The 24711-nt window shown below is 38.8% G+C and overlaps 1 protein-coding gene across 1 annotated transcript in view; it reads left to right on the forward strand.

Annotated features, from left to right (window-relative positions):
- The window catches only part of GPR98 (G protein-coupled receptor 98), a 543192-nt gene that overhangs the window by 212522 nt on the left and 305959 nt on the right, over nucleotides 1-24711 (forward strand). The window contains exons 73-79 of the mRNA XM_010831922.1: nucleotides 706-841; nucleotides 2352-3457; nucleotides 7171-7288; nucleotides 8232-8403; nucleotides 15834-16076; nucleotides 19473-19880; nucleotides 22590-22774. Of these exons, the coding sequence (XP_010830224.1) occupies nucleotides 706-841; nucleotides 2352-3457; nucleotides 7171-7288; nucleotides 8232-8403; nucleotides 15834-16076; nucleotides 19473-19880; nucleotides 22590-22774 (2368 nt within the window). The remainder of the gene's footprint in view (nucleotides 1-705; nucleotides 842-2351; nucleotides 3458-7170; nucleotides 7289-8231; nucleotides 8404-15833; nucleotides 16077-19472; nucleotides 19881-22589; nucleotides 22775-24711) is intronic.

The raw sequence follows: 24711 nt of genomic DNA on the forward strand, positions 1-24711 counted from the left end.
GCATTCAAATGGGTATATCTTTCCTTTTCTCCTTTGCTTTTCACTTCTCTTCTTTTCACAGCTATTTGTAAGGCCTCCTCAGACAGCCATTTTGCTTTTTGGCATTTCTTTTTCTTGAGGGTGGTCTTGCTTCCTGTCTCCTGTACAATGTCATGAACCTCCGTCCATAGTTCATCAGGCACTCTATCAGATCTAGTCCCTTAAATCTATTTCTCACTTCCACTGCATAATCATAAGGGATTTGACTTAGGTCATACCTGAATGGTCTAGTGGTTTTCCCTACTTTCTTCAATTTAATCTGAGCTATAGGGAAGTCCCAATACAATAATCAAAAAAGACGCACTCTTATATCTATGTATGTGTTCAGCTGAATATTTCTGACAGTAAAGCAGCTGTTATTTATCTACTTTATTTTGTAGTTATACCATTAGTTCTGTGAGGGTCAGTGACATGCCAGTGTTGGGTGGTTTGACTTCTACCTTGTAGAGTAGACAGGATTGAAGGCAAGGTTTATGTGGTCTACGGAGCTTCCTCTAAATTTATTTACACCCTGCCCCCACCACTGACTTTTTAAATGTTTTACCTTTTGTAGACCGTCATAGAATTTTGGAAAAGGAAAGATTTCACTATATGTTTAAGAGTTGAATCCCAATTTAAGAACTCAGAGAAATGAAACCCTGCTTCCTTTTTCCTGTTCCCTGTCAGGGAGGCTTTCCTTTTCCCATGGAGAAGAAAGTAAAAGAGTCTTGCTTTGGACACACCCAAGCCCTGGGCGGCTGGAGGCCTTTGTCGTTCACCTCTCTGGAGTGCAGAGCAGTGTCCCCGGTGGGGCCCAGCTTCGGTAAGACCCCTTGATTTTCAGCCAAGAAAGTCCCCGAGGGATAAGCTGGAATTTACTGATTCAAACAAAAAAGACAGAAGGATTTTTCTCCTTGAAGCAAAGGCAAAACCAGTTTTAGTTCAGAGCAACACATGGCCTGGATGCCAAAGATGCCACACCACACACTGCTTGCATGAAGAGAGTTTATCATGACCTCTGACTCGAGAATGTTGGCTTGGGGTACCATCTCCAGTAAGAACCATGATGGCAAAGCCATCTATTTTAAAAGGGAACTGTCTTCTGAAAGGATAGCCCCAAATACCTGATTTTCCTTAGAGACAAAGAGTAAGAATAAGAAATCATAGTAGGATTATACTGTGACTTTTGAGTTAAATTTATGCCCATATATTTGCAGGTAAATATGTCCCAGCCAAAAGCAGTTGACTTTTCTCATATGTGGGATAGGCTTGATCAGAACAGCAGAGAACAGATCTTAGAGCCAGCCAGACTCCTGGGTTTAATCCTGCCTCAGTCACTTACTTGCTGTGTGACTTTGGGCAAGTTACATAATCTTCCTATTCTTCAGTTTATGTATGTGGAAACTGGGAAAAGTGTGTGGGCAAAACCAGTGCGTGTTCAAGTATATTTGTTTACACGTTTATGTATGGGAGATATTGGTTGGTGTAATTCAGTATGGCTTTTGATTTAACATGGATTAGTCTGGATTAGGCTGATGGGCTACCAGTGTTACTTCTGAGATAACTGATTAAATCACAACAGAATTCCATGAAGTGAAGTGAAAGTCTCTCAGTCATGTCTGACTCTTTGTGACCCCATGGACTATACAGTTCATGGAATTCTCCAGGCCGGAATACTGGAGAGGGTAGCCTTTCCCTTCTCCAGGGGATCTTCCCAACCCAGGAATCGAACCCAGGTCTCCTGCATTGCAGGTGGATTCTTTAGCAGCTGAGCCACCAGGGAAGCCCACAGAATTCCACATGAAAGCACTAAGAACAGATCAGTATCAATCATGGATGACTCTTCCAATTCATGTATAAGATTTTAGCAACATTTGTGTGAGAGAATAGTCCCATTTCTGGCCAGTTGAAACCAGCAAGGCTTTTTACATCTAGGAGGGGCAACTCTTCCTGCCTGGTAGATCGACATCCTGACTGTGAGACTTTGATTTTGGTCCCCGGTGTGCTGATCGTGAGAGAGAACCTGCCATTTCAGATCCTTCAAAGAGCTGCTGTGGGGTGATTGGAGAAACAGGCCAGAGGCCTCTGAGCGCCTCAGCTTGCTAACACTTGTTAGGTCCTGTCACCTGCCACCGCAACTCCTGTCGGTTCATTTCTTGTGCTCTGGTCTATTCATCAATAAGTTAGTAGGGTTTTACGGAATTTGAAAGGGCATGTCATTTTTAAGACGCCCTCATGAGCAGCATCTTCCACGTGTGAAAGATGACTCTCTGCAAGTGCTAGCCCTGTTTTTTTATCAGTTCTCTCATGGTTTAATTTTTTTTTCCCCCCAGGTCAGGTTTCACTGTTGCTGAAATTGAACCAATGGGAGTCTTTCAGTTTTCGCCCAGTTCAAGAAATATCATCGTGTCGGAGGATACACAGATGATCAGATTACATGTACAAAGACTGTTTGGATTCCACGGGGAGCTTATTAAAGTTTCCTATCAGACAGCTGCAGGGAGGGCAAAGCCCCAGGAAGACTTTGAGCCTGTTCAGAACGGGGAGCTGCTTTTCCAAAAATTCCAAGTTGAGGTTGATTTTGAAATAATTATTATTGATGATGAGCTTCCTGAGATAGAAGAAATTTTTTACATTAATTTAACTTCAGTGGAAATTCAAGGATTGCCAAAATTTGATGCTAATTGGAGACCACGCCTGAATCAAGATTTCAGCGTGGCAGTGATCACAATATTGGATAATGATGACTTGGCAGGAACGGATACTTCTTTCGCCAAGACAGCTGTGACCACAGCAGTGGACACAGCCCTTCCTCTGGAAACCAACTCTGCCACCACACACCCTGACACAACCGAGATTACTGCCATTCCACAGCCCACCGACGTGGTCGCTGTGGTTACGGAGGTGGCTGGCGTACCTCCCATCCCTGAGAACCTTGTCACCCTTGCTGGGACCTCTGCCACGTCTGAGAAGCCTAACGCGGCCACTGTAACTACAGATACCTCCGTTCATGGGACATTTAGTCTTGGGCCCCCTGTTGTTTACGTCGAAGAGGAAATGGAGAATGGCACGTTGAACGCTGCAGAGGTTCTTGTCCGGAGAACTGGCGGGTCTGCTGGCAATGTCAGCGTAACAGTCAGAACTTTTGGTGAAAGATCTGCTCAGAAGGAACCAAACGCACTGCCCTTTCCTGACAGCCGTGGGATTTCCAACCTGACATGGGCAACCGAAGAAGAAGATTTTAGAGCGCAGACTGTCATCCTTGCGTTTGTAGATGGAGAAAGAGAACGTAAAGTGTCGATTGCAATTCTGGATGATGGTGATCCCGAGGGACAGGAATTCTTCTACGTGTTTCTCACAGACCCACAAGGGGGAGCACAGATCGTGAAGGGAGAGGATGACGCTGGCTTTGCAGATTTTGCCATGATCATTATTACAGGTATATATTTGGAGTGATGGGGTTAAACATGTGCCTTTGTGGTACAGAATTTGTAATAAGATTATTCTAGCTTAAATTTAATTTAAGAAGGTGAATTACTTGAATCACTCATAGATTCCATAGAAGTTGCTCAGTCGTGTCTGATTCTTTGCGACCCCATGGGCTGTAACCTACCACGATCCTCCATCCATGGGATTTCCTAGGCAAGAGTACTGGAGTGGGTTGCTATTTCCTTCTCCAGAGGATCTTCCCAACCCAGGGATTGAACCTGGGTCTCCTTCATTGTAGGCAGACGCTTTACCGTCTGAGCCACCAGGGAGATCACTCATAGTGAATCATTAAAACTTTGTTTTCTGGTGGCATGAAACCCTAACAAAACTCATCACGTTGTTCTGAGATGCCAGGCTAGAGTTTAACAGACTGTAAATGTCACTTAGCTCAGAGCTAACTAAACATTCTATACATCTGTACTTTGACAATATACAGAAACCCTTAAAAATGCTTAAGTTCATGTATGTCTTCTGGAAAATACCTAATTTAATCACCTCAACATGATTGCCTGTCATGTTTTGAAATCTCATTCTGAATTTCCCAACCACTTTTATTAATCCGTTGCAAAGTCTAAGATGTCATTGTCAGAAAATTCTTTGTATCTGTTGGGAAAGAGATTATAACTATTCCCTTTTGTTCTGCTTTTGAACCAATGTAGTTTATATAACGTTTGTACTATTGGGAATGTGTGTGTTGTATATATGTGCATGTTTGAAAATTTTTTAGTGATGATTTGCAATTTTCCTCTGAAATCATACTGTATTTCTTTAAGTGGATTAGCTCAACCTGTCAATAAACTTATGCTAATTAGAATATTGACAAGGCTAGCTCATGATTCTTACCTGGTCTACCCTTTTGTATAAACATTAATGAGTTTTACACAGTGTTTTAGAGTTTCAGATGGCACTATAATAGAATAGTATAATGGAAAGAAAATTAAAAATCATGAAGTATATAATTTTGACTTAGCTCAACCATTAATTCAGAGGCCCTGATTAAATCATTTAGTGTCTATGCTCTTGGAGAAGGCACTGGCGACCCACTCCAGTACTCTTGCCTGGAAAATCCCGTGGATGGAGGGGCCTGGTAGGCTGCAGTCCACGGGGTTGCAAAGAGTCAGGCACGACTGAGCGACTTCACTTTCACTTTTCACTTTCATGCACTAGAGAAGGAAATGGCAACCTACTCCACTGTTCTTGCGTAGAGAATCCCAGGGATGGGGGAGCCTGGTGAGCTGCCGTCTAAGGGGTCGCACAGAGTTGGACATGACTGATGTGACTTAACAGCAACTAGCGGCAGCAGTCTATGCTTTATGTTTCTTTTTTTTTTAAAAAAAAGGAAACTTTTAGAATAAACATGTTTATATTCCATTTGCAAGATTTGGTGTTTCCTAGAATTTCATTTTAGCTGTTCAGTTATAATTCAGTCATAATTTTACAATTGTGTAACTCCCTCTTATACCCAACATCATCCCATTTATGTTACCCTGCAAAATTATACCAATTAGAATTATCATTTATTCCTAATCATCCAGTTTATTGAATATTGTAAATGCGGATTCAATTCTCCAAGTTATTTACTGAGTTTGATTCACATTAGCTTGATACCACCTATATATTTCTTTTAAAATTAAATCAACAGTTTCTTCCCCCATTCCATGACATAGATATTTTGTTATATTTATTTGAATAAGATCAGAGTTGACAGTCAAAATATTTAGCAAGTAGTTTGACAGAGGCACAGACCAATCACAATAGTTGATGGAGGCTTTTTGCTCTCCCAAGCGTTACTCCATTAGTTACTGGATCATGGGGAGATGTTGTACTGGTTAGGCTGGTGGTTAGGGTCCCTTAGGGACTCAGGACAGTAGCTCTGTTCCAACTGGAATGGACGTGCTCCTCAGTCAGTTTGGCATACCGACGCATACCAACATGGTTCACTAATACTATGTCAGTATGGCATACCAGTGCTTACCCATAGGTCAGCTCTGAGTCTAACTCACCAGGCAATTCCCATCAACCAGCTCTGAACCTAACTTACCAGTCAGATGAGCCTCAATGAAGTTCTCTAATGTTTTTCTTCTCTGCCTAACACCAAACATCGTACACACGTGGCAAATGATTGACTCCTCTTAGAGTCATGTGGTGTAATTCATCAGCACTTCTGCATGTCAAATACCCTGACTTCCCTTACTCTGTCTGTGAATGTTCCTGTCTTCTCCTCCTTACCTGGCTTTTTATTTTAAATTAGTATTTATCTTTTAACTATATCATTAATTTTGCTGATTCCTCTTATCTTTAACCTTCGTAATCATTTCACATTTAGATATTAGAACAAACGCTCAAGATAAATCAGGGGAAAATAGTTTATTTAGTTTTGTTTCTGATCATTGGCACTCTGGAAGTCTTGATTCATCTTACTAGAAACTGGACATGAAGTTTATCATTGTAGATGCTGCAAGGAAAGTATTATACTCCTTAAGACCATGCTAGTCACTATTACATTGAAAAAGAAAATGCAAGTTCTGCTTTGAGATGGTTATAATCTGTTTGTTATTAATTGAGAGACCAAATTCGTACTCAAAGTGACAAGAGAAGAATTGCTGCTGAAGAAAAAGACTTAAGGTCAGGTCCCAATGCAGGACTAAGACGCAGTCGTAGTCGTAATTAGTGAGGATGAGGATGGGCAATGGCTGAGACAAAACACCCACGAGGCACCAGGACAAGAGTGGTCCATCATCTGCGTGTCCCTAAGCTGCAGGCTCCACATTTACTCACACTTGCGAGACAGATCATAGTTTTCTGTTTCCTTGCAGAGGTTCTGTCTGCTTGGAGTTTCAGGTTTCAGGGTGATGGGTACAAGTGGTTTTTGAGGCTGATTCCGCTGGGTCATTGCTTTTAGGATTACTTTGCAAAACTGGCTTCTTGAGAAATAGAAAGCAGCAGGAGCTGTTTACCGATAATGTCTCTTGTCTGAGAAGCTAGCTTATGTGTTGGCCAGGGTTTGGGGTGACTACTTCAGCATGGTGTGGGCTGTGGGTTTGTTCCAGTTTTTGACACAGTTGTGTAGTATGATGGTGCCTCCAACCTCAAGAGTTGCTCGGAGGAGTTTTCTTTTACTCTGAGATTCCCAAGAGTTCGTTAATAATTCCGTTTTTCTCTGGGGAAAATAATCAAATGTTTAACATCAGTGGTCTTTTGGTCAACTTTCTTATAAGGAAGTAAACTAATCAGATGAAGGTCATGTATTTACTAAATATTTATTAGACGCTGTTCTTGGTACCAGGGATACAACACTAAAGAAAACAATTGCTACTCAGTAGAACTTATATTCTATCAGGATGTGCTGACTTTAAACAGCAGTATCAAGGACTGAAATAAAAAGTAGAGCCTCATCAGAGAGAGATGAGCGTGTATCAGTGTGGGCAGCAGGCTTTGATGCTTGCTTTCTTTTGGTCCTTTGCTCTCACAGTGTCAACTACCTTGACGTGATCATTTTGATTCTAGTCTGTTTGGGGTAAAGATCTTTTAAAAGTTGTAGCTCCTGCCTGCCCCGTTCACTTGTGAATTTCTCACTTTTATACCATCTGAGCTGGATAGATGGGGGAAACAGAGATCTTTTAAAGTCTTTGGTATATCATCGTCTTCTATTTTTCTTTTCAGGGAGTGATCTTCACAATGGCATCATAGGATTCAGTGAGGAGTCCCAGAGTAGACTGGAGCTGGGTGAAGAAACTGAGATGAGCAGTCTGCATCTTACCGTTACAAGGCAGCCAAACAGGTTTTGTTTGTATCTATGTAGAAGACATAACATCCTGTGTGTCTACATGGTGTTTAATTTGCATTTATAAAATGGTAGAAGCAGGATGAAATGTTGATAGAAGAAAGTGATGCGGAATTTGATGTCAGTGTTCAAATACTCTAGTTTCTCTGGAGTAGGAAATGGCAACCCACTCCAGTATTCTTGACTGGAAAACCCCATGGACAGAAGAGATTGGCAGGGTATAGTTCATGGGGTTGCAAAGAGTCGGACGTGACTGAGCCCTGATTAGGGCTGCCTTGAACATTTAGTACTTTGTGAAGTACCATACAGATGTCAGATTATGTCAGTCATTGCTTCATCATGTTTACTATTCTCTGTCACGCTGCGTATACAACCATTTACTATTTAGGAAGATTTAGAGTTCCAGTATTTTGCTTACAACTTAATACAGTATAGCGCACATCGGCGTGTTCATGATGTACGGGCACTTGGGATGCACACCGTTGCGTGTGTCAGTGTTACCTTTTCCATTTTGTGTCTAAATATTGTCAGAAAGGATAGATCATCTCTTGTCTTTTATAGTAACGACCATTTTTAGCAGTAGTGTTTTTCCTTTAGAAAGATTCTTGTTAAAAGACAAATGAGGAATGTTTACTTCAAGGCAATGGTTCTCTATAATTTTTATTTTCATATTTCTGGTACATAGTATCCAGAATTATATTTCAATAAGTACTTAACCGTTACTGAATGGAGTGTGGTCAAAGAATGCCACGTAAACTCTGGCCTTAATTTCTTAACTGTAGTGGGCAGAACTGGTTATTTTCAACATTATCAGTGGGAGAGAGAATGCTGGTATTGGATGAAGAGGTTCACTCCAGACGTAATGGTAATATATTCTACATTAGCGTCAGGAATAATGCAATCTGTGACTGCACTGGCATAGGTTTTTCTTTGTTCCTAGAGCCTTTGAAGATGTCGAGGTCTTTTGGCGAGTCACATTTAACAAAACAGCTGCTGTGCTCCAGAAAGATGGTGTGAGCCTGGCGGATGAGCTTCTGTCTGTATCAGGGACCACTGTCTGCAGAGCAGGTCAAACAGAGTGCTTCATCAGCATTGAGCTCAAGCCTGGAAAGGTAAGAAACAATGAGGCCCGGTGTGGTAGAATGCTGATTGTACTTCTTTAGAATTACTCATTTTCAAGCTACTTTGTTGACACGTATATGTGCATACATTACGTGGAGAGTCTTTGTGTCCGCCTAGCTGCGATGTCTGAGTCTCTTTGAGTTTCTGTAAATAAGCTCATCGGTTGTACACCTGAGACTTATATATGTTGTAAGTCACTTGTATCTCAGTAATGAAAAAGGCCATCAGTTTTTTACATTCTATTTCTTGTCATTTCCAAGATCCTTCCTGGCCCACCTGCTCACCGGGGTAAACGGTTCCTTGAGTCATTTTCAGCCTGATTAGTATTATTTCTGATTACTCTGAATGTTTAGTTCTTTTCCTTTTATCATGTCTATAGATTTGGTTACATTGTATTGTATTCACAGATTTCATCCTTAACATGAAAGTTCTCTCATTCACCATCCATTTAGTTAGGGAGGTCAGCTCTGATCTACCAAAGGGCACAGAGGCCATGCTCATTGAGTCTTTGGATCAATTTCTATTGGTTCATGTTGCACATGACCCCCAGGAGCCAGGCGTTCCTCTCCTCATTTTAAATGGAATCTGCATTATTCAAATGGTATTGGCCGCTGAGGCTCTAACAGAGTTTTAGTCATTTAGTAATCATGTGTCACTTTTTAAAAATGACTATTCTATGATACTTTAATGTCCAAGGATCACTCAGTAGCATTTGTTCCTTGTCTACCACTTAATTTATTAAACTCAAATATTTAATGCAAAACTAGCCATAATATTTTGAATGTTCAAAAGTATCATGATTTTTTTGTACATGCCAAAAACTTTAAACAGCACAAAAAGCATTGCACAAATAAAATTTTTTCCAAATGGGTAGCTGTAGTTAAACCCATTCTAAATAATAATCTTGTAGATTTAACTCTTCATTCATTTTTTTTTGTCTACTTGGTTTTCTACTTTCTGAGAATTTCTGAAGCAGTTGTATTGATGTTCTCTAAGGTTACAGTAATACATAGTTTCATATCTTCCCAGAATTGTAGGGATTTTGATGGTTGCAGAAGAGAAAGACCACTCATCTCAGATCACTTCAGGTTACTTGGTTATCACCACTTTGTTCTTTGTTAGGACCACAGATCCTAATGCTTGTCTGAAGCTGTTTCAAATGAGAATTGCTGGACAGTGGATTGAGATCCACTTTATGACGTGGCTTGTGAGATCAACATGTTTTTTTAAGTTCATGCTTTACAAGTTAATGTTTTCAGCTCCATGTGTTTTCCACAGAGTGATTTGTTCTTTAAATCTTGCAGTGCCGCTTCAACCTTAACCATTGCCCTGTCACCGTCAAACATTGAGCCGGTCTATAGGGGCACTGAAAAGATAGACCTGAAATTTAAAAAAAAAAAAAAGATAGACCTGCCTTGTTAATATCTTGTTATATTTGTGAGGGCAAGCTGGAGGCTCTACTTCATAAGAAATGAGATAACAGGGACTTCCTCAGCAGTCTGGTTGTTAAGACTCTGCCTTCCCATGCAGGGTCCATGGGTTTGATCCCAGGTAAGGTCCCACATGCTAAGGAATGTGGCACAAATTGAAAAGAAATGAGATAACAAATTTGTGATCTTAGTGCATCTTTCCAGTTCATCTGTTCTATCGTATTTGAATGAACATAAAATTGCATCATCTTTCACCTTCTGTATGAAGTACTCTTTAACTTCTGACATGTTTTCATTTGCATGCATTTCACAGGTCCTAAAAATTTATTCCTATTTTTGGTACAATTTGTATTTTTTATAGAAATGATTGTCTTACTAGCATTTCTTATTAACTCCTTCCTACATACATGCACAGAGAATGTTTACCATTCACTAATAAATCAATATATACTTAATTAAAGGCATAACTTTATTGATATGCTAACATTACCCTATACATTAAAACTAATAAAATATTAATTATACACTATTACACTCACATTTTTCATTTTAACCATTAAAATTTTTCACCTTTAAGTACCATTATGTTATAGATTCAAATTCATCTAATTTTAATTGTTTACTAAATACTTTTATTTTTGCTTTTCTTATTGTTCAGTTGCCCAGTTGTGTCTGACTCTTTGCAACCCCATGGACTACAGCACACCAGGCCTCCCTGTCCCTCACCATCTTTCAGAGTTTGCCCAAGGCCATGTTCATTGCATTGGTGATGCCTGCCAGCCATCTCATCCTCTGATGCCCAATTCTTCTTCAATAGTCATATCATAGACACTGAAAGATCTACTAAGCTACCCTTGTGTCTCTTCATATTGCTTTAACATCTCTGGATACTTATTTGCTTTATAGCAATAACCTGTGTTTTAGAGCCATCTTGATTTTTTCTGCTCTAAGACATCCAAGGATTTGATTTCTTTCATCAGCGTTTCAGAGATCTGAGTCTTTGTTCTGGAGATAGGCATGAGAGTTGAGGGTTGACACAGCTGTGGCTGTGAACCATCTTGGTAGTGATGGAGCTAGAAAACAAGTTTAAAATATTGGGTTCCCACTGACTTTTTATCCAAGAATTTCATTTTTAAAAATTTTGAAATTGAAATATACTTAATGTACAGTGATGTGTTAGTTTATATGTACATGTGGGCTTCCTTGATGGCTCAGGTGGTAAAGAATCCACATTCATTGCTAGAGAACTGGGTTCTATCCCTAGGTCAGGAAAATGCCCTAGAGAAGAGAATGGCAACCCACTCCAGTATTCCTGCCTGGAGAATTCCACAGACAGAGCCACCTGATGGGGTCACAAAGTGCTGGACATGAATAAACAACTAAACAATAACATACGTGTGTGTGTGTGTGTGTGTATTTGCCTTCATATTCTTTTCCATTTAGGTATTGCAAGGTAACAAGTATAATTCTCTGTGCCATACAGTAGGTCCTATATACCTGTTTTCTGTATAGTAGTGCATATGTACTAATCCCAAACTCCTAATTTATACAAATATTATATTTTGCTTTTCTGGAGTGGGAGTTTGATCAGTTGCTATGCTTTCTATTGCCCTGAAGAAAAGGAACTGAAATTTCAATATTCAAAACTTTTGGTCATGTTATTCTACTTGATAACGTTTAAGTCCTCCTCTCTGCGTTTGTCCAAATAGTCTTATGCCTTCCTCAAGCCCCACAACTCAACACTTCCTACCTCTCCCTTAAGGACAAATGAAAATATCACTTCCTCCAGTATGTCTCCCACATCTTCAGTTTTGTTGTTGTTCAGGTGCTCAGTTGTGTCTGACTCTTTGTGACCCCATGGACTGCAGCACGCCAGGCTTCACCATCTCCTGGAATTTGCTCAAACTCATGTCCATTTAGTTGGTGATGCCGTACAACCATCTCTTCCTTTGTCGTCCCCTTCTCCTCATGCCTTCAATCTTTCCGAGCTTCAGGGTCTTTTCCAATGAGTCAGTTCTTCGCATTAGGTGGCCAAACTATTGGAGTTTCAGCTTCAGCATCAGTCCTTCCAATGAACATTCAGGATTTATTTCCTTTAGGATTGACTGGTTGGATCTCCTTGCTGTCCAGGAGACACTCAAGCATCTTCTCCAACACCACAGTTCGAAAGCATCAATTCTTTGGCACTTGGCCTTCTGTATGGTCCAATTCTCACTACCATATATGACTACGGGAAAAACCATAGCTTTGACTATATGGACCTTTGTCAGCAAAGTAATGTCTCTGTTTTTAAATATGCTGTCTAGGTTTGTCATAGTTTTTCTTCCAAGGAGCAAGTGTCTTTTAATTTCATTACTGCAGTCACTGTCTGTAGTGATTTTGGAGCCCAAGAAAATAAAGTCTGTCACTGTTTCCGTTTTTTTTCCCCATCTATTTGCCATGAAGTAATGGGACCAGATGCCATGATCTTAGTTTTTTGAATGTTGAGTTTTAGGCCAGCTTTTTCACTCTCCTCTTTTACCACCATCAAGAGGCTCTTCAGTTCCTCTTTGCTTTCTGCCATGAGAGTGGTGTCATCTGAATACCAGAGGTTATTGATATTTGTCTTGGCAATCTTGATTTCAGCTTGTGCTTTATCTACCCTGGCATTTTACATGATGTACTCTGCATAAAAGTTAAATAAGCAGGGTGATAATATACAGCCTTGATGTACTCTTTTCCCAATTTGGAACCAGTCCATTGTTCCATGTCCGGTTCTAACTGTTGCTTCTTTACCTGAATACAGATTTCTCAGGAGGCAGATAAGGTGGTCTGGTATTCCCATCACTTGAAGGATTTTCCACAGTTTGTTGTGATGCACACAGTCAAAGGCTTTAGCATAGTCAGTGAAGCAGAAGTAGATGTTTTTCTGGATTTTCTTGCTGTCTCCATGATCCAGCAAATATTGTCAGTTTTAATCTGGTTCCTCTGCCTTTTCTAAATCCAGCTTGTACATCTGGAAGTTCTTGGTTCACATACTGTTGAAGCCTACCTTGAGAGACTTTTGAGCATTACCTTGCTAGCATGTGAATTGAGTGCAATTGTGTGGTAGTTTGAACATTCCTTGGCATTGCCCTTCTTTGGGATTGGAATGAAACTGACCTTTTCCAGTCCTGTGTACTGCTGAGTTTTTAAATTTGCTGGCGTGCTGAGTGAAGCACTTTCACAGCATCATCTTTTAGGATTTGAAATAGCTCAGCTGGAATTCCTTCACCTCCAAGTAGCTTTATTCATAGTAATGCTTCCTAAGGCCCACTTGACTTCGCATTCCAGGATGTCTGGCTCTAGGTGGGTGATCACATCATCGTGGTTATCTTGGTCATTAAAATCTTTTTTGTATAGTTCTGTGTATTCTCGCTACCTCTTCTTAATATCTTCTGCTTCTGTTAGGTGCATACATAAGATGATAGAAGACCTGGGTTCAAATTTTGACTCTTGCACCAAATAGCTTGTGACATCAGACAAGTTGCTAAGGTTTCCTGAGCTTCTCAGACTTGGTGGAGTTAATAACAGGGCCGTTATATTAAACGAGATAATGAATGAGAGGTATTTCACATGGTTCTCAGCAAGGAGTTGGCTCTTCATAGGGTGGCTTGGTATTGCTGCTATTCAGAATGGATGGGAGTGGAGCCGAGTAGTAGCCACATCAACACTAGTAGTAGGTGAGTGACAACACAATACAGTTAACACAATGCATGCTTTCATCTGTGGAGTCGCACCTCTGACTGACGGCGGTTTTTCCTAAGTTCAGCCTGTCTCCCGACGCTCAACGTAATGTTTTTCTAGTCTTCCGTTCAGTCGCTCAGTCGTGTCCGTATCTCTAATTATCATTCCTATAGTCATTCAGTTTTTTTATTTTCAATTTATAAAGAACTTAAGTAACTTTCCCCAGGTTGATTACTCAGTAAAGATTAGAATTCATCTTTTGAATTCCAGTTCATGCACTCTTTCTCTGCTGGGTATCTTATGGTTCTATCATATGGTCTATATTAGCAAAATGTATGAAGGTCATAGTTAATAAACTTAGGATGCATTTCTTAACCCACAAAGTCCATTTAAACTAAACAGATTGTTGAAACATTTGTTGCACATATTTCTTTAAGAACTATTTAAGTAAGATCTTGCTATTTATTACTTTACTTGCTTCTGAGCAGGTCTGGGCCCACAGAAAAATTATTTTATACTAGTTGGGCAAAAGATCATCTTGGAATGCTGCTGACCTAACTAGGGAAGGAACTTGAGTTCTTGTGAGGTCTCCAGTCATATTTAGGTCCAGAGAGGTTCAGATAACCATCTGTGAGTTTTGCTTTCCCAGTATACTTCAGGCATAGTCTTTGAACAGAGTATTCTGTTGTTAGACTGAAAGATTCCTTTTGTCTCTTCTAATTATGTGTTGGCACCCATCTGTACATTTGTTCAATTTCTATGGTTCCCTACTTAGATTACAACATATTTTTTGACTCAGAGTAGTTATAAGTAATGTTTTAATCATCATCACAATGAGAAGAAATACTGTACTGAAGAAAAGGCAAGAGTTTGTTGAAATGTAATATTCTGAAGTTCTTAGTGAAATGAAATTATTGTGACCTCAAGCTCATTGGCCATTAGAGAATAATAGTTGTTGAATATAGTTACCTATACTTTTCAAGTGCTGCCATTTATTGTATACCAATTTAGTTGCCAAAAGCAGGGAAAACATATTTACCTTCATTTCAACATTTACTGAGAGTTAATCAGCAAAATAAAGAAAATCTATATCACATGAAAACTAAATATGTTTCTTCAGACAATAAAAAGAGATTCGGTTCATTTACTGTGCTACTAAGATATAAATCATTTTGAATAATACTGAAGAATTTGTTGTATTGTTTCATGACATAATGATTCTCATTAAAATGATCACAAAACAAACTATTACTAAGATCCTTGCTGATAGAAAAGAAGGATGCGTTATATCAAGTTAGACAGTGAAACACACAGTTGAAAATGTATCAGCTTAGCTTCTTGGAGTTATGCTAGGAAGCTAAAAATGATGCTAAGATTTCTTAATTATTATGTAAGAGAAAATAAGTAAAAACAGGTGATTAACAGTATGTTACAGAATTGAATGCAGGCTTTAGAAAATAAATTATCTGAGATTGTTGACACAGAACTGAGGGAAAACATGACCAAAGCATAATCAACGGACTAAATTTAGATTTCTTGATACTGAATTTAGGGAAATTTTGAATAATGCCTGAGACCACTAAATTAACCCATCAATATTTGGCCAATTTATATAAAACCTTTAACAATGAAACCTTACAGAATTGAAGCTGCTTTCTCCCCTGTCCTGTTTTTTCAGCTCCACACCCTGCCCTACCCTCAGGGCCACCCCTCCAGCTGAGATCACTATTGTCCTGGTGTCTTGTTTTCTTTTATGTGTTGTTTTCTTTTTTACCCTTCAGTGAAATGTGTATCCAGTAACAAGATGTAGTAAGCTTTATGTAATTAAAAACTTTCCATTTGTTGTAGCATGGCATGTATATCATTATCGAACTTGATTTCTTTTACTCATTGTCATGTTTTTGGATCCATCCACGTTGAAAAATATTGAAATAGTTCATTCTTTTTAACTACTGGATAACATTTTCATTGTGTGAATTATACTTTGTGTATCCTTTTGTTTATTGAAGTTTATGCATAGATTATCTCCTGACATTGATTTTCTAGTAAGATGCTCTTCCAGAGAGAGTAAAGGTGTTGAAGAAAGACTGAAAAAAAAAAAAAAATCTCATGGTAATCTAAGTAAGAATTTAATTCTGTAATTATACAGACTGTATCTCTAAATGTGTATTTATTTCTGTAATAGTGTGTATGAATGATGCTATTTCTTAATGTCAGAATTATTTTAAAATAGAAATCTATTTGTAATTATCGTCCCCCCCCCTTTTTTTTTTACTCATTGGCAGATACCTCAAAGTGAAATACATTTTTTTGTGGAACTGTATGAAGTAACAGCTGGAGCAGCTCTAAACAATAGTGCCAGATTTGCACAGATTAAATTATTACAGCGTGATAAACCTCCAAGTCTCGTGTACTTCTCTGTGGGTTCTCGACTGCCGGTGGCTCATAAGAAGGCCACTCTCATTAGCCTGCAGGTGGCCAGAGACTATGGGGCAGGACTAATGATGTCTGTTAACTTCAGTACCCAGGTAAGCAGGGAGCAGGTATTAACACACAGGAAGCTCTTCTTCTTTAACTATGGCATGTGTCATGAAGCAGAGAAGATTTGATATACTATTTTCTGATGATACCATCATAATTCACATTATGTTTATTACATTAAGCTTTATCTTTGACACAGTTCAATGTTTTTCACTTAGGTCATGTTCTAAAATGATAGTCTATTGTCTTTTGTGTTTTTTTGAAAAGTTGATTATGCAATGCAAAATGTCTTACACACATTGTATAATCAGCTTTTCCAAAAGAAACAAAAAGACAAAAGACTATCATTTTAGAACATGACCTAAGTGAAAAACATCTGTAGAGATTTAAAATTTCTTCAGGATGTAACTGGGTAAGACCAGAAACAAAAAGTATGGGTCTTTGTTCTGATTTTTACCTGAACTAGTTGAAAATCTTCTTTAGGACTTCAAATACTAGCTGTGTGTTTCCTGTGATCTTTGTATTTCTTCAAATCCACGGGTTCAGGAGACTGTCTCACAGCTACTTTTAACATCCTCTCTATTAGGTGACATCAAGTGAAAGGGAGGAAGTAGTATGTTTTAAACTTTATTTTAGGAGCAAAGCTCTAATACATTGAAACAAAGCTGTACGCCTGCTCCCTTTGAAGCATGGTTGTGGAGACTGGAGCTTGCCCGCCGTAGCCCTCTGTTTTTCCTCCCCTGGACTTGTATAACTCCCAAACCCCACAGTTTGAAAGCTGCCATTCTGGGCAGTGCTGCCACTTCTTTTGTTTCCAGATTTCAAGCCTGGGGATACGTTAGGCCTCAGGGTTTCTAAGCTGTGGTTTTATGCCAAGTGCTGTTCAGCGTGTGCTTGCTTGTGTCACTGTTGCGTGGCTCTCACACACAGAGCGTTCTGTGCATAAGAGACAGCATGTGTGCCACCAGCCTGCCGTAGCAATCCTGTGAGTCAGGGATTGGAGGTGAGGATGGTAGCTGCGGGTAGCGAGCTGTCCTGGAAGCTTGCCGGGAAGAAAAGTTGTCTTTGTAACAGAGTCTACAGCTTGGCAAGCCAGAAGATGCAACTCTCTCACATGAGACTCTAGAAATAAACTCCATTCTAAATAGCCCTGCGGTGGTATGAGCATGAAAAGAAGTATTTTGATTCATTGGGAGATTTTAGCATTTTTACTTTTAAGCATTTAAGATGGTAAGAGAAATGAGAAAAAATATGTGTTCTTTCTTCTCCCATGAAATATATATCATCATATGCTCTCTACTTTGTAGGGCAGAAGAGTGGAAGAAGTGATAAAAAAAAAAAAAAAAAGATTTGAGACCCATTTTAAACTAGTTCATACACTCAGTTGGAAGGGGAGTTGAAAATGCCAAAAGAAGAATCTGAATGCCAATATCTCTATCATACTCATTTATGTTCTTTCTAGATGATTCACAAATGATTCCTTGTAAAACGCATGCTGTCACTAGCGTGTAACTCATAGCATTTTAATAAGACTATAAAAATCAACATAGAGGAGCCCTGTGGTGATGAAAATGTATCTTGGCTATATCAACATTCATATGCTGGTTGTGATACAATTATGCAAGATGTTATTGATATCTATGAAGGACATTAGGGAAGGGTAGAGGAGACCACTCTTTTATATTTCTTGTAAGTGCATGTGAATCTGTAATTATGTCAAAATATAAGGTTTAATTTTAAAAATTAGAAAAAATTTACCTCTCTGGTCTGATTTTATTTACTTTCCTGTTGCTTCATTGCTCTTGCATTTTCTGTCTTTGAATGCTGGGGATATTGTTAGAAGAGAAAGTCATATAATTCAATTTTCCAAGTAGCTAGTAAGTATGAGAAAATACTTATGAACCAAGTTGCTATTCTGTTACAATAATACTAATCTTGATTTTATGTTAAACAGATTTTAATAATGTAGTTAAAACAATAACTGTAGTATACATACAGTATACCAACCTTCAGTTAGGTCAGCATTCCCAGTATGTACATACTGCTGTTGCTGCTGCTGCTAAGTCGCTTCAGTCGTGTCCGACTCTGTGCGACCCCATAGACAACAGCCTACCAGGCTCCTCCATCCATGGGATTTTCCAGGCAAGAGTACTGGAGTGGGGTGCCATTGCCTTCTCCTCATTTACATACAACACTGAATTAATCAGAAACTCCTGCTGACTCTACCTTCTAAATACATTCCCAGTCTGAGCTCTTCTCACCCTCTCTACTCATACAACCAAAGCTACCATTATTTCCTTTTTCTGCAGGAACTAATATAAAAATCTCCTATCTCTTCTCCCTTCTTCAATCCTCTCCCCCTGCTGCAGCCTACCTGTCCACAAGAGCCAGAACGCTCCCGAAAATTAGAAATAAAGTGTGTCACTCTCCTGCTGGAATCCTCCAGTGACTTCCTAGCACACTTTGTATCAGGAATGTACACGATCTGACGCATACATCTTCAAATTGTTAGTTGGCTCACCACTGGGGAAGTTCTGTAAGGCAGTAATGGCATTTCTTCTGTAATTCTCTTTCTTGGTCTATTCTAAGGCATCTATCTTTCCTAACCTCATCACTGTATGATGTGTATTTATCTCTCTAATTTATCTTGGGAGATTAGAAAAATTATAAAATTCCATGTTTTATTTACAAAAAATTTTTAAAAACACAACATGGTTATATTTTAATACACAACTGAAAGACAAAACACCATAGTAAATTAACAGCAGTAAGATACAATGTTTCGGGACTACCTTGGTGGACCAGTGGCTAAGTCTGAGCTCTGAATGCCGAGGGCCTGGGTTTGATCCCTGGTCAGGGAACTAGATTCTGCATGCCACGACTGAGAGTGCATGTTGCAACTCAGGGTCTTGCATGCCACAATGAAGATGGAAGATCCTGTGTACTGCAACTAAGACCTGGCACAGCCAAATAAAAAAATAAAATACCGTGTTTCATTTATATTGCATGACAAATGATTAACGTTCTTAGTCATAAATGAGTTCTTAGAAACCAGTAGAAAAGACATCGACTGATCAAGGGAAATGGAAAAAGAAAGAAGAAAAGGAAATAACACAAGTGACTAGTAAGGATTAAAGCGTATGTGAAGGTGACTGAGCTGAACAATAAAAGGAAAAAAAAGCAACTTCTTTGTAATATCATAATTATCAGAGATTAAAAATCTGGCATTTGTGTAGTTTGAGGAAATTGAGTCACACTGACACTGGAGGACAAGATTGGTGAGGTCCCAGAGTGAGGGAACATCTAGTATGGACTCAAAAACTGTAAATTTAAAGCAACACCTGTCAATACTAGTGTTGTGGCCCATCAGATTAAGAGAAAATTGGTTCTGGACAAGATCAGAGGTTTATAGTTTCACTTAAGTGATGTTGTCTAATTTCTAGGAGTTGAGGAGTGCCGAGACCATCGGTCGTACTCTCATATCTCCAGCTATTTCTGGGAAAGACTTTGTGAGAACTGAAGGCACATTGATCTTTGAGCCTGGCCAGAGAACTACTGTCCTGGATGTCATCCTCACGCCAGAGACAGGGTCTTTGAATCCATTTCCTAAACGCTTCCAGATCGTGCTTTTTGACCCGAGAGGGGGTGCCAGAGTTGATAAAGTGTACGGGACCGCGAACATCACTCTCGTCTCTGATGCGAACTCCCAGGCCTTTTGGGGGCTTGCGGATCAGCTGCAGCAGCCCCTGGACGGCGACATTCTCAACAGGGTGCTCCACAGCGTCAGCGTGAAAGTGGCCACGGAGAACACCGATGAACAGCTCAGCGCTGTGCTGTATTTGATAGACAAGGTAAAAAACCCTTGCGAGTGTTAGCAGTTTCATACTTTTTTTTAAAAGACGAAAGCCACATAACGGTTATCGTATCAGTTATAATGAATTTATATGGTAGAGTCAGATTGCTGAATCTCAGAGTGGAATTCACCATATCTGACCCTGTGCTTTTGCTTGGATGCGACTGGTGCTGGTTTGGAAGCTCAGAGAAGGATGAGTTCTCTACTGTAGCAGTAAGAGTAGACTGGTGTCTGAAAAGAGGCTCCGGAGGTCAGGAGCTCCAGGCTCTTTCTGATACTTCTAGAAACTGCATGGACATCTTCTGAGATAGTGTGCAGTTTTTCTAGGTCCATAAATGAGGACTAGGACTAGATTATATGGCTCTTCGAGTTGAAGTGCCATGAAGCTGTTGCCCTTTGCTTGTTCCCTGCTCCTCCTGGGCACTGGAAAGAATTTACTGTAGGAAATGATGTTACTTAAATTTTCTAATGATGAAATAGTATAGTACAATTACAATTTGATTTAGGCTATGAAGAGGGAAAGAAAGCACAGTAACTGTATTTTAGAAAAGATACATTAAGAAAGCTACATATTAATGGTCGAGAATCAACACTTATTTAACTAGAGCTGTCAGGTAGTACATCTTGATTTTTTTTTTTTTGAATCTGTCATGAATAATGAAACTGAATTATGAAAGAAGATCCTATGGAAAAAATGTAATTAACTTTTTTGAGTAATCATTAATAAACAGTATAAGTTCTCATATATTAAAACAATTTATGTGAAATAGGTAACTTGGCAATTATTAGAGGCATGAAATATATTTGAAGTGTTCTAAACTATTATAAGTTCAAGTAAAAAAACATTATTTGTATTCTTAAAAAGAAAATGATTTTATTTCCACCGAAGTTGCCTTTGCTCTGATTATTTTCATATGTTATTGTTACTAAATTTTTGCAATGGTATGGCATATTGTTTTCTTGAAGCTATTTATATGTCAGTACTGAAATATGATGATTCAAGTAACTGACATCATTCAATAATATTATACATGAAAATATATGTTATATCAAGAAAACTGAAAATTTCTACTAACAGAAAAGCCTTGAAAAAATAGAAATCTATAACTTGTTCAGTAGTGGGAAGACTCAATAACATAGAGACAATAGTTTTCTATAAATTAACTTATAAATGGAATATAAGTACTATCAAAATATCAGTAAACTATTTTGGATTTTTTTAAATTAATCAAAATGATGAGTTCACCTGGGAGAACATACATCAGAAATTTTATGAAAAAGATGAAAAATGATAAACCTTATTCTTCTCAATATGAAAATATGAAGTTACAGTGATTAAAACAGGATGAACTGGTGCTGTCACAGATATTCAGATTAGTAAAATAAAATGGAAAGTGAAGAAATAAATTCAATTACATATAAAATTTCATATACGATAAAAGTGACATTTCAGGTCAGTGGGTCAGTTCAGTTCAGTTCGGAGAAGGCAATGGCACCCCACTCCAGTACTCTTGCCTGGAAAATCCCACGGATGGAGGAGCCTGGTGGGCTGCAGTCTGTGGGGTCTCTCAGAGTCGGACACGACTGAGTGACTTCACTTTCACTTTTCACTTTCATGCATTGGAGAAGGAAATGGCAACCCACTCCAGTGTTCTTGCCTGGAGAATCCCAGGGACGGGGGAGCCTGGTGCACTGTCGTCTATGGGGTCGCACAGAGTCAGACACGACTGAAGCGACTTAGCAGCAGCATTATGTTGCTATTATGAACTAGGTCCCTTGTAATTATATTGTTAAGTGATTATACATCCATCTACAATGCAGGAGACTCTGGTTCGATTCCTGGGTGAGGAATATTATCTAGATATTATATACAAAATATTCTTGTGACTATGCCTTCTCTTTATAAAATGATTATGCTTTTTAAAGTTCAAATGTATTTGACATTTCAATGCCAAATATAATTTTGACACTAACTTGTCTTAAATTCTTTATAGGTTCATGTTTATTTTTGGTAATGTTAGTAATGGTTAATAAAGAACACATTATACCTTAGATAAAGCTCCAAAGGGTATCTCCATGTTAAATCCACTCCAAAATAAATCCCAGACAGGTCAGAGGTCTAACTATAAAGCTGAAACCAGGAAGCAAGCATCTTTTAATTTCATGGCTGCAAGCACTATCTGCAGTGATTTTGGAGCCCCCAAAATAAAGTCTGTCACTGTTTCCATTGCTTCCCCACCTGTTTGCCACGAAGTAGTGGGACCAGATGCCATGATCTTAGTTTTCTGAATGTTGAGTTTTAAGCCAGCTTTTTCACTCTCTTTTACTTTCATCAAGAGGCTCTTTAATTCTTCATTTTCTGCCATAAGGGTGGTGTCATCTGCATATCTGAGGTTATTGATATTTCTCCTGGCAATCTTGATTCCACTTTGTACTTCATCCAGCCTGGCATTTCACATGATGTACTCTGAATAAAAGTTAAATAAGCAAGGTGACAATATACAGCTTTGACATACTCCTTTCCCTATTTGGAACCAGTCTGTTGTTCCATGTCCAGTTCTAATTGTTGCTTCTCGACCTGCATACAGATTTCTCAAGAGGCAGTAGTTACTATTCTGTAAATGGTGTTGATACATCTGATACCTTATGTATCATTTAAGCAGTTGATTTTTTAAAATACAGTTTCATACTTGGGATTTTTTTCCAGATAACTGTTGAAGGAAAAAACCAAGCATTAAGCATTGAAAGCCGAAATCTTTTCTATGAGATCCTTTGTGCTCTCGTTAACCCGAAGCGCAAGGACACTAGAGGATTCAGTCACTTCACTGAAGTGACGGAGAATTTTGCCTTTTCTCTACTGACTGATGTTACCTGTGGCTCTCCTGGTGAAAAGTAAGTATCTTTTAATATAATACCATACCTTATATGTATTCCTTTACAGGTTACAAAGTAATAAGAATGCAAATTGACATTTAGATGATGTAACTAAGGCTTATACAATCAATGAATTGTACCTGATGGGCAAATTAAGTTAATTATTTGAAGAAAACATAGAAACTACATCCAGAAAAAATTAATTTATACTGTCAGTAATATATTCTTGTTTTGAAGGGTCTTTAAAAAATAAAACGTCTTGTTATTTACTCTTTCTTATATAATGAGTAGAAGATACATTCTGAATAGAAAAAAAAAGGATGATTCCAACTTTTTGAGTATTTTAGGCCATTTTTAAAATTGTGGTAACATAAACATAAGACAGATTTTACCATTTAAACTATTTTTCTGTACTTCCTGGTAGTTCAGATGGTAAAGAATCTGTCTACAATGCAGGCAGACCCGGGTTCAGTTCCTGGGCGGGAGAGATCCCCTGGAGAAGGAATGGCAACTCATTCTAGTTTTCCTGTGTAGAGAATCCCTGTGGACAGAGGAGCCTGGCAGGCTAAAATCCATAGGGTTACAGAGAATTGGACACGACTGAGCGGCTAACACTTTCACACTATTTTTAGGTGTACAATTCAGTGACACTTAGTATATTCACAGTCGTTGGGTAACCAGCCCCAGTATGCATATCCAGAACTATCATCTTCTCAAATTAAAAATCTCTACCCATTAATAACTTTCCATTCCTCCTTCCCCCTGTCCTGGTAACCTCTATTCTACTTTTCAGTCTCTATTCAATTTGCTTATCCTAGCCATCTCATAAGTGGAATCATGTAATATTTGTCCTTTGTGTTTGGTGTACTTTGCTTAGCATAATGTTTCTTCAGGTTTTATCCATGCTCTAGCATGTGTCAGAAATTCACTTTTTTTTTTTTAATTGTTTTTATTGCTGTTATAGTTGATTTACAATGTTGTGTTTCTGCTGTAAAGCAAAGTGATTCAGTTATACATATATATATATTCTTTTCATGTTCCTTTCTCTTGTGGCTTATTACGGATGTTGAATATAGTCCCCGTGCTATACAGTAGGAGCTTGTTGTTTACACATTCTGTGCGAGAATGGTTGCACCTGCTGACCCCAAACCCCGTCCCATCCCTCCCCTGACCTTCGGCAACCACTGGTCTGTTCTCTGTCTTGAGTCTGTTCTGTGGACGGGTTCGTTTGTGTCATTTCGATTCCACATGTAAGTGATATTATGTAGTATTCGTCTTTCTAGTTCTGATTTGCTTCACTTAAGTTTGATGATGTCTGAGTCCGTCCATGTTGCTGCAAATGACGTAATTTCACTCTGTTTTATGGCCGTGTAGTATTCCATGGTATGTATGCACTTCATCTTCTCTATCCGTTCGTTTATTGATGGTCATTTAAGTTGTTTCCATGTCTTGGCTATTGTGAATAATGCTATCATGAACGTAAAGGTTCATGTATCTTTTTAAATTATAGTTTTTTCTAGACATATGCTCCAGAGTGGGATTGTTGGATCATATGGCAACTGTGTTTTTAGCCTTTTGAGGAACCTCCTTAATATTTTCCATAGCGGTTGCACCAACTTACATTTCCACCAGCCGTGGTTCGCTGGTCTCAGTCCGTTTGCACATGGCCGTGGGTGGAGAGGTCAGTAGTGGCAGCTTTAAGCTCCGAGTCACCAGTGAAGATGTGGATGCAGAGGTGAAGAGATGAGTTTTATAAGCTGTTGTGGGTGGCCTGTGTGGATTGAGATGTTTTAATATGCATCCTGGACGCAGAGGTCTGCAGTCTGAATGAATGGCTGGACTAAAGCTAAATATTCAAAAGCACCAATTCAAATATGGTAAAGAATTTTTAAAAATCTTAAAAAAAATTTTTTTAATGTAATGTATAGCTAGAGGAAAAAGTTAGCCTTTCCCTT

The sequence above is a fragment of the Bison bison genome, unplaced genomic scaffold (assembly GCF_000754665.1).
Source record: "Bison bison bison isolate TAMUID 2011002044 unplaced genomic scaffold, Bison_UMD1.0 scf7180017864533, whole genome shotgun sequence".
Taxonomy (NCBI): Eukaryota; Metazoa; Chordata; class Mammalia; order Artiodactyla; family Bovidae; genus Bison; species Bison bison.